The sequence below is a fragment of the Lycium ferocissimum genome, chromosome 2 (genome assembly GCF_029784015.1).
Source record: "Lycium ferocissimum isolate CSIRO_LF1 chromosome 2, AGI_CSIRO_Lferr_CH_V1, whole genome shotgun sequence".
NCBI classification, from domain to species: Eukaryota; Viridiplantae; Streptophyta; class Magnoliopsida; order Solanales; family Solanaceae; genus Lycium; species Lycium ferocissimum.
This window is the reverse complement of record NC_081343.1, coordinates 39,260,960-39,272,032: the sequence shown is the minus strand read 5'-3', so window position 1 is coordinate 39,272,032 and position 11,073 is coordinate 39,260,960. Positions and strand designations below refer to the sequence as shown.

The following is an 11,073-nucleotide window of genomic DNA, read 5'->3' as shown; positions in this document are numbered from 1 at the left end:
TTGTTATCTGTATTAGTGAAATATAATAAATAATTAGATATCTAAATGTATGTTCATCTCTTTTTTGCTAAAGCATGAATGAAACCCTTGTGTATGTACTCCCAAAATGGTAAGAATTTGATATTGTTATGTTTCTCATCTTTTCTAGCCAATCACTAAATAAACTAATTTGGCAATTTCTATGTGTACGTTTTTAAAAAAATTCCTTGTTCTGTTGTTGTGTTTTATAATTGCTCCAGTAGTTGTGTGATTGCTTTTAAAAGAGTTTATAAACATCTTGGAATACTCTATTCACTAGTTTAAGGTTTAGGTTAGATACTAAAATTATTTTTTGATACTTTTGGACCCGTGAAGGTGAGGCCAAGTGACTGAAGATTGAGCATTTCCAAATTCTAAATAGCTAATTCGTGCAGTGACGTTTTTGATATTTGAACCCATAGTTTGATTGTATACAACTTGCAATCAAAATGGGTTCCAAATGGATCTCAACCAATGTTATTTTATCACTAAATCATATACGTACTCTTATTAGCTCCTTTTTCTCCTCAACCAAACCAAGGAAAAATGCCTAATTTCTATTAGTTTCTCCTTCAATATTTCCCCTTCTCTAATTTAATCCTTGGTCTCTGAGTACTTTTCCCTTCCTAGTGAGCTAGTCTAAACTCTAAAGAAATATAGTCTATGTCCTCTTTTAAAACGAAATAAAGTAGGTCCTCGTATCGTTCACAATTGTTAAACAAATTAACATTAGATATAACTCTAATTTAAAATGTTAACTCATGATGAGATGAGGATTATACTCTTCAAAATTATATAAAAGTACTACTACTTGTTCAGTCAATTAATGTGGGAAACTGTAACAATTATGATAAATGGAGTTGGTGAGCTTTCACAATTAAGGCAAAAGATAACAGTTAAAGGGTCAATTAACAAGCCAATAGCGACCACAGAAGTCTTATTCGGAGTATTCTTTCATATGTATTTAATGTAATAGTCAATAGTTATAAAACCGTTTCGGGAACCAAAAAAAAAAAAGGTAATGAAAAATGAAGGGGAAAAGCAAGAACTATTGTCATTTGTCAGGAAGAAACTCAAAACTATTAGGGACAAACATTTGAGATAAACAAGACTGTTAGGTTTGTCCGTAAACATCAAATATTTAAAGACCACTTTGTTTTGCAGAATAGCCCTAGTTTTTCATATGACTGTTCTAGTAAAAGGGCATGTAGTGTTTTCAGTCTACTCTTTGCTCTCACAATCGAAATATTATTGAAAAATAATCTCTAAAAATGTTTATATATTCAAAAGCTATGAAAATGTTAAACATTAAAAGCTATGCAAAAGTAAAACAAAAATGCAACTTCATGCATTTCATTTTCGAAAAATACACGATGTTATTAAAATAAAGTGACCACAGTTAGATGTACTTCTTCACAACATAAAATGGGAATAATTAAATATTAGGCACGGAGTAAAATGTTTTCCAACGTTCCATAATTAAAAATATTTTTTTAGAAAAATAAGTTTCTTGAAAATTTGAAAAATAACTTCAATGGTGGAGTTAGGGAAAATAAGTTCAATAAATAGGGGCGGATCCAAGATTTAAAATGTATTGGTTCAATATTTAAGGTTCTTGACACTAACTCCATTGTATTTTTTAAATTATGAGTTTAGACCTATTATTTGTTACAATGTGATAGATTTATATATATAAATTTTGGGAAAACAACACAAAAATGCCCATAATAACCACACTATATACACGAAAATGCCCCTCCACAAATTAATTTCAGTACTACCCCACTCGACTAAAACTATTTACCTGAGTACCCCTCGCCCAAACCCTTCTTCAATTTCAATATCATCTCCGTATATTTATATGCCATGATAGTATCATGGAGGACCGAAGACTGAGGAGTGTCTCATTGAAAAACTGAAGCAGTCCTCCGTGATACCATCTCATTATATGTATATAGCCTGATGATATCATAGAGTTTTTTTTTTAAAAAGAAAAATGTGTTTTTTGAATAAATGAACATGGTCCTCTATGATACCCATATATATATATATATATATATATATATATATATATATATATATATATACACACCATATGGGTATATATGGTATATTATATATTATATATACCATATGAGTATCATAGAGGACTGATGAATGTTTTTGAAAAAAATGAAAGAAGTCTTTTGTGATATCATCATGGTATACAAGAGATACCATGTTAAACCCCCACCCCCACACTCCTTGCACCTGCCCCCGCTCTCCACTCCAACATAGTATTTGCATAGATTATATGTAATATTTTCTACTCGTCAAACATAAAATAATAATTAAAAAAATTTCGTGAATTTTTACTTTCTTTTATACCAAACACACCGTAAATTAGCTCATCTATTTGTGGTCGAAAAACATATCTCAAGGATGTCAATATTCTTTTACCTTTGCGAAGAAAAGATAAAATTAACTATTCTTGCACAGCGATTTTCTAAAACTATACTTTAGTGCCTAATTTTAATTGGCACACTGATGAATCTTGAGGAGGACTCCACATGATTGGTATACTCCATTATTTGATTAGTTTCTTTGTGCATTGTCGCGTGGCATTTGTGCTCACACCGACACTCGCAAATATTGCGTGATTGTCTTAGTCCACAAACTTATTCAAACACAAATGAAAACACAAAACCAAAAAACGACAAGTCACACATACTGAAGTTAGTTGGGTTGTCTTTCTCCTTCTTGTTAATTAACCCCACTGTCGGCAACTGTTAATAGTCAAATTCTTCTATGGGATACAGCTCATTTTTCTTAGTCCTTCAGTTACTGCTTCCTTTTGATCGATCTCATGTATTCCCCCGTTTAAAAACGTGTCTATTTAGCTATTTGCACGCCCACTAAAAAATATTAATTTCTAAGTAAAAATAGATAATTTGACTACATTCCCTTAATTAAATACAATTTAGAATTTAATCACTTAACACTTAATAAAAGTAAATTTTAAAAAATAAAATTAACTCTTTCTTGATTTGATTAGTGTGACACTCCTTTTGAATCAAATAAAGGATAAATGGACATTCTTTTTGAACTAGAGGGAGTAACAATTTTTTTTTTTAAATGATATATTTTTATTTTATAGTTATTTAGTTTTTTTCATTTTATCGTTAGTGACAAAAGTTTATGGCCATACCAATTTTTATGACCTATTTTAGATTATAAATTTTAAAAAATCTTTCTTTCTTTCTTAAATTTTCATGTCATTCACATGAAATAAGACATTAAGGAGTACTATAATTGTAGGGATGTAGTAAATTTCGTTAGTTGAGCCACCCGAACTTTCAATGCTTGTTGATGAAACCGAATCACACATGTGCGTAATCCCCTCCCCCATTTCCCCTTCCCCTACTCCCTATGTAAAAAAAAAAAAAAAAAAAAAAAAAACTAAAAAAAAAGTAAGGATTACTATAATCATTTAAGAAAATTAACTTAGACGTACTGATTTGTAAAATATTTGTATATCATTAATATAATTTAGCATATTATAGCTGATTAATTTAAAGTTTATATATGCGTAGTATAAATAATTTCTTATATTATCAGTATAAGTTAACTGATTAAAATAGGTTCTCACTTTAATTAAAATACAATAGTGGACTTATTATCATTAATATGGTTTCATTCACATTTGCTAGCAATACCAGCCAGCTCACAACAACTGTAATTGAAAAAGACGGATGACTTTAATTTTTAGAGGACAAATTAAATGAATTCTTTCTATATGAATACTTGACAAGCAAGACAAACAGAGATTCGGGGAAAGGTACTAAAGTTTAACAATTAAAGAAGTCTCTTGGTTTACTTTCCAATTTTTTTGTCGAATTATTAAGAATTGCTATTTTTAGGTATCATTTACAGCTGCAAGTATGGTATCGGTTCCACTAGGGCTTTGTTTTCACTATATTAATAATTAAATAAGTTTATTAAGTTGTTTTCCACCCTTTATCTAAAGAATTATTACATTCTCAGGTTCATTTAGTTTTTTGTGTAAGAAAAAATAATCTAGTGATAAAAATTTACTTATCTCAGACATGATGTGATTATAATTTCATTCCATATAGACAATTCTTAGATAAATTACATATCCGATAATTAAATAAGTTTGTTAAGTTGTATTTTCACCTTTTATCTAAAGAATTACCCTCTCAAGTTCATTTAGTGTTTCGTGTAAGAAAAAATAATATCGTCATAAAAATTCACTTATCTAAGATAAGATTCTATTATAATTTCATTCCGCATAGCTAATACTAGCATAAATTACATATCTAATAATGTATCTATCTTATTTTAAAGCAAGGGGCATTTCTTTCACGAGTGAAAATAATATATTTTTAATAAAAAATAGCATTACAGTGTGCATAGTAGTAACTCATACTATTTAATTCCTAAAATATAAGTTTCCTAAAAAACTAAATTTTTTACATATACAATTAATAGAGTTGATTTTTAATTTTATTAAATTAAAACTATCTATTTTAATTTTTATTTAATGCAAGTGACACTAGTTTTTTTTTTTTTTTTTTTAGGTTTTCCATCCGGTGAGTCCGACTATATATTGATTCTGCTAGAGTGGGGGTATTTCTAGATAGATCTTTGGTTAAGGGAGAAATAGTCCCATCCGCTGCATCACATCATTTGGTGGTGGAAACTGAAGCTACATTTATTAGTACGTGAAAGAAAATTACATTTTTAGAGAGCAAATAAGTAAATTTTGGATGAAAACAACAGAAACACTACAATAATTTTATTACAGTGGCCAGTAGGTGGTGGTTATTGTCTAAAAGACTTTATTAAAGTCCACTTTAGCTAAAGGTAGACTAAACTTGCCATGTGAGCTCACTTCCAGCTGCCACTCACCGCCAAGATTTTTCTTTTCTTCTTTTACTCTCATTTTCAGTACCATTTTAGCAGATCTTAAACAAAGTGTGGCTTGAAAAACCACAAGAAAATTTGTGGCAGCTACAAGGGTCCTATGGAGTTCTTTAGATCTGCAGTATTATTAGTGTTCTTGCTGTCTTGCTTCAGCTTTTCATCAACAGGTTTGTTTATGATTTCCTCTTTTTTTGCAATCAAGATTTCATTTTTATGTGAAATTGGGATATGGGTTTTGCTCAGTTCTTGATTTGATTATTTGGGTTTGAAGTATTTGGTAATGCTGAATGTTCTTGATTTGCTTCTTTGGGTCTGTGATTTTGAATATCAAGATTTGATTTTTATGTCAAATTACATCATATTTCTATTGTTGGACTTGATGAACTGAAATCATGCTGGATTAAAGATTGATCTGCTTCTAGGCAAACTAAATCCAGAGGAGCAGGGCAAATGGGTTCTTGATTTGGGATTTTACAGGGAAACTTAGATCTTTAATGCTTCTATTGATTCATAACCCCACCCCACAAAAATAAACAAAAAAAAAAAAATGATGAAGAAGAAGAGGGAGAGCATCTAAAAAATACACTTATGGATAGTGATTGATCTCACTGAAAAGGATTTCAGATCAATCTTGTTTTTCCTTTCACCTGGGGCCTTGCTCTGACTTATACTTCACTATTACTATATAGGAAGCGAAATGTTTACTTATCTCAGGTCAATGTGCTTTCATAATTGAATTCTCTGATCACAAGTTGTCATGAATAGTAAGAATCTAATGCTTCTGCATTCTCCTAAAGACGAGATCAAAGAAGATCGTACAGTTTGGCTCCATACCTGTATAATTATGTCAATTCTGATGGCTGGTCGAATATGAGCTTAGGGAAAACATTTAGAACTGGTGATCCCGGTCCATAACAATATTTTTCCACCGGAGATCCATTTTCTAGCTATTGATGTTCTGAGATTGAGATTTTGGGGGTCACATTCTGTCACAAATTGCATTGTCACATAAGTTAGGCCTTTAAAGTATATATACAACTATGGTTTGACTCATATTCTATATTGTTGAATCAGATTTGTGTGATTCATTTCGTACTTTTTTAGTGCATCACCGTAAAGATCTGTTTGTCTGTGCATGTCCGCGTGCTTTTCACCATTTTGTCATATAAATTTACTTGTGGTTCTCTTCTAGATGCCTTCGATGCACTTGATCCCAATGGGAACATCACAATAAAATGGGATGTCATCAGCTGGACACCTGATGGATATCTTGTAAGTAGTACTCTCTCTCTCTCTCTCTCTCTCTCTCTATATATATATATATATATATATATATATGTAAGTACTCTCTCTCTCTCTCTCTCTATCTCTATATATATATATATATATATATATATACATACTTCTTTACTCATTATTATTACCAACAAATTGGAAGTTCTGATAATTATCATTCCCAATGGACAGGCTGTTGTGACTATGTTCAACTTCCAGCAATATAGGCATATTCAAGCACCAGGCTGGACCTTGGGATGGACATGGGCGAAGAAGGAGGTGATATGGAATATGATGGGAGCTCAAACAACAGAGCAAGGAGATTGTTCGAAATTTAAAGGAAACATTCCCCATTGCTGCAAGAAGGATCCAACAGTTGTTGATTTGCTGCCCGGAACTCCTTACAATCAGCAGGTTGCAAATTGTTGCAAGGGAGGAGTGATCAACTCATGGGGGCAAGATCCTGAAACTGCTATTAGCTCATTCCAAGTCAGTGTTGGTTCTGCCGGAACAACGAATAAAACAGTTAGAGTTCCTAAGAACTTCACCTTAAAGGCACCAGGACCTGGTTATACGTGTGGACCTGCTAAAATTGTTAAACCCACTAAGTTCGTTACTAATGATGGGAGACGAGTAACACAGGCCATGAGTAAGTTACAAGGCTCAAACACATGCATTCTATAATACCTTCCTCTTTAAAGGCTATTATCTTTCCTTTGCTATGCATTTGCATTATTTTCCAGAGCACCTCAGCTTCACGATTTTTATCATTAAGATTTTTATAGTTACCATGAGGATTCATTTCTAACCTATTTATATTGTTGATGACAGTGACGTGGAATGTCACCTGTACATACTCACAGTTCCTAGCTCAAAAAACTCCAACATGCTGCGTCTCCCTCTCATCCTTCTACAATGACACAATTGTACCATGCCCAACATGCACATGTGGCTGCCAGAAGAATGGCACTCAGCATGGAAATTGTGTAGAGTAAGTCCTGCGAAATATGCCTTTTTTTTCTTTCAGCTTTTTGTCAGAGTTTCATTTTAAATTTTTTGGTTGTTTTCTTCCTGATCCTTCTTTCTTTGCTCCTCGCAGTCAAGACGAACCGCACCTAGCTTCAGTTGTTTCAGGCCATGTAGGAAAGAACAACTATGCTCCTGTGGTTCAGTGCACTAATCATATGTGCCCAATTAGAATTCACTGGCATGTGAAACTCAACTACAAGGAGTATTGGAGGGTGAAGGTCACTATAACGAACTTCAATTACAATATGAATTATACACAGTGGAACTTAGTTGTCCAGCATCCCAACTTTGACAACCTCACTCAGTTATTCAGCTTTCATTACAAGTCATTAACTCCTTATGGAGCAATAAGTAAGTTCTCTATCTATTGGAAATACTATGCTTTTGCAGATATTTTTACCTAGATTTCCGAGAAATTGAAGGATATGTCTAATATCCTGGACTTTATGCAGATGACACTGCTATGCTATGGGGTATGAAATTCTACAATGATCTGCTCATGAATGCTGGTCCATTAGGAAATGTGCAGTCCGAGCTTCTGTTTCGTAAGGATTTAGCAACTTTCACTTTTGATAAGGGGTGGGCTTTTCCACGCAGAGTTTATTTCAATGGTGATAACTGTGTCATGCCACCTCCCGAGTCATATCCGTATATGCCAAATGCTGGTACCATATGGAAGGTTTCTTCGCTAAAGCTAGTGGTGACATTGATACTCTCTACGGCGTTCTTCTTTGCATTTATTTAGAAACCTCTCGTTGGATAAAGGCGAAGTGCCTGTCTCGGTAAGTTATGTTTGGGCTGGTTTGCTCGCAGTGCTTGGGAAACTGATTGGAGAGTTGTATGCCTGAGCAGTGATCCTGACCATTCTTGTTCAAGGCAAATATTAATTTCCTCTGCATGCTTTTAAGGGCTGGTGAGATTTGGTGCCATAGTTTTCATTCCGCAGTTTGTATCAAATGTTTTTCTACTGTGGTAAAGTCATTTTTGTTATGTAGATTTCTTAAGTTCACACTGATCTCAGTGTTTTATGAGAATAAAGACTATTTACAAACAGATTAGAGTTAATTATATGAGGTCTTTAGTTCTCTACTTTTCTGCAGTATCACCATGTAACATCTCTATTGTAAAAAAAGATTCTTTGCAGCATAGTTGCATTTGTTCAAGCCAGTTTTGTTCTCTGTAAATTTTGTGAAATCTGTCGTTAACTCGTTATTATCAGCTGTCATACCTGTGTTTTTACTGACATTTTAGTAGTACATTAATTTGTTATGCATGTGTTATTTTCTATGAAATGCTTACTTCTTTGAGCAATATCTGGCATTCTGTGAGCTTAGCAATCAACACGAGTGAAGTTTACTACTTTCTCTGGCCCATATTTTTGAAGTGTTTGCACACTTGTTAAAAATATATTTAATGGTGTTAATCATTAGAATTGTTGTCTGAACTATCAGTTATCTCTCTCTCAAACATCTCTCTTAATTAACACTACTGATTGGAGCAATAAAGATAGATTTTGGAAAGGGAGTATGAAATAATGACTAGTTTTTCCTTACAAAGCCAAGTATTCTGAAATAAAGTCAGCTTATTTAATGACTAGTATTTGGTACTGCATGGATTTACTACTAAGACTGCTTTTTCATTACCCAACAGGTTAATATGCTTTATAGAATTGACCTTTGATAAATTCCTATATACAATCAGATATGGTTGCAGTAAGTGTTCATGATACAAATAAGTTCTATCAAGGAACTTTTATGTACTTGGGATCTCAAAATACCTGGAGCTTGTGCCTTGGCTTCAAAATTTCCAGCATCTGACAGAACTAGGAAATCATCAAAACTAAAGCAAAAATAAAAAAGAGCAAATTAATGTTGAAAAGGGGCTTTGATGGGCAATGCTCAGCAATATAAGTAGCCTACCAAATGAATAATATTCCAGCATTTGTAAGTATTCATTTGGCCATCAAATACTGGACTATGTTACATTCCATGTCACTGCAAAAGGAACAAAATATCTGTTGCTCAAAAACAAATGTCTTCCAACAAATAAAAATCTTATGAGTTTGACATGACACTTTCTGAGAGTTTTAGAAAAGTTTTAATTTCTGTTGAAGTGTATAAAGAAGGGATTATCACATAGAATAGTGAAACCCGGACCAGACACGAGGAAAGACATGGTAATTCACAATGCTTCGGGGAGTTGGAAATAAACATAGATACGGAGATATCCGTTTGTCTAATGAAAACGTGTGCTGTTCTACAAATATCAGGTTTGAAAAAACAACAGTGAACAAGTGGCATCAACAAGAATAACCTGAGTTAAGTGATCAACCGTGTTTTGTAATTCCGATGTCATCTGCCAATAAAGAAAACATTGAGTAATTCGCTCCAAATCCTACCACTTAAAGAGCAAAAATAACGGCTGACCCCAGCTTGTTCGGGACTAATGCATAATAGTGTTGCTGCTATCCATATATTAAGGTCCAAGCCAAGGCTTATGATGCCCAAGACACTACATTCCATTTGAAGGAATAACTGAAACTAACAACAGACCATCTGGTGATGATGATATGCCCATTGGGAACCAAGGGATCATAGGCAGATGCATAAGAGAAATATTTGTTTGACAAAAACAAACAGAGAAACAAAACAAACAAAAATTAAATAAAAAACCAGTCTTTGAAACTGAAAAGTTTCACCTGCATAAGAAAAGAGCTGCAAATAACTGCAATCAAGGTGCACATTTTTCTTAGAGAATTTATCTACATGATCATCACATGTATAATCATCATTTAATTGGTTCAAAACTTCCAAGATAGGTAGAATTGAAAATATAATACATCCAAATCTACAGACTTTGCTTGAGAAATAAGGGGTTGTTTCTTACGAAATGGTTGTTGGTACTAAAGAGGAAGAGAATGGGTTCATTGTTATTTTAGCTCTCTGTTTCTTCTTTTTGCTCTCTTTTATATTACTCTTGGCCTTTCTGAATCTTGAAGCAAGGATTCCTTGTGAATTGAGTACAACATCTCAACAGCAATCCTCTCTGTTGAAAGAAGATTACACTTTACAGAAATGGAGATATGGGGCCTCCCAAATTAAATTAAATGTCTTAGGGAGTACTAAAATTTTAGACATTGTAGGTTCCGTGAGTAAGTTATGTGTTCTGAAATGTATATTATTATGCTTATTTTTGCGCGCGCTAACAGCCTAACACACACACTATAAATAAGATTTGATCCAGAAACACTATTATTTATACATGATTAGGATATGAAAGAAGAAATACATGGATTAAAATAACTAAAATGACAAAACTAACCTCCCCATAGTAAAAACAAACTTTTGTAATATTGTTTAAAAACTAAGCATATATATAATTACAAACTATGCAATTTGTAATACATTACATCAAAATTCCAAGAACTAATTGCTACATTATAATTCCCAAATTACTAAGCTATAGTGTACACTACGATTCCTAGAATATTAATCTAGTAGAGTATCACTTTTCCCCATAAGTAATTCGGAGAAGTGGGAAAATAACCACTTTTAACCCCTGCTATCAAATACTAGCCACTATTTTTAAAACTATTAGTCATTTAGCCACTTTTTGACATGAAAAGCTTTTGGACAAAATATCCCTAATTACAACACAGAATTATTCCGACAAACACTATTGGTATTCGAAGGATTGATAAGTGGAACTCAAGGAACGAGTCACCTGGTTTAAAATATTTGCTGGAGTCCTCAATGGAATCACTATTTGAGATGCAGGATTCTATTCTAACATCAATTCAATCCCCGTTTTTTCTCTTTTATTAAA

General features: G+C 32.8%; 1 protein-coding gene across 1 annotated transcript; it reads left to right on the top strand.

Annotated features, from left to right (window-relative positions):
- Positions 1–4,881: 4,881 nt before the first annotated feature.
- LOC132036732 (protein COBRA-like) lies at positions 4,882–8,432 on the top strand. Its single transcript, XM_059427114.1, has 6 exons — positions 4,882–5,111; positions 6,137–6,216; positions 6,412–6,868; positions 7,051–7,210; positions 7,319–7,599; positions 7,701–8,432. The coding sequence occupies exons 1-6, from the start codon at positions 5,045–5,047 to the stop codon at positions 7,991–7,993; spliced, it is 1,338 nt and encodes a 445-aa protein (XP_059283097.1). The 5' UTR covers positions 4,882–5,044; the 3' UTR covers positions 7,994–8,432.
- Positions 8,433–11,073: the final 2,641 nt, after the last annotated feature.

Bases quoted from the DNA above. Each gene is read 5' to 3' on its own strand.
- LOC132036732 (XM_059427114.1), top strand. From the start codon at position 5,045: ATGGAGTTCTTTAGATCTGCAGTATTATTAGTGTTCTTGCTGTCTTGC. The intron at 5,112-6,136 runs GTTTGTTTATGA...GTTCTCTTCTAG, and splicing joins CTTCAGCTTTTCATCAACAG to ATGCCTTCGATGCACTTGAT. The intron at 7,211-7,318 runs GTAAGTCCTGCG...TGCTCCTCGCAG, and splicing joins CAGCATGGAAATTGTGTAGA to TCAAGACGAACCGCACCTAG.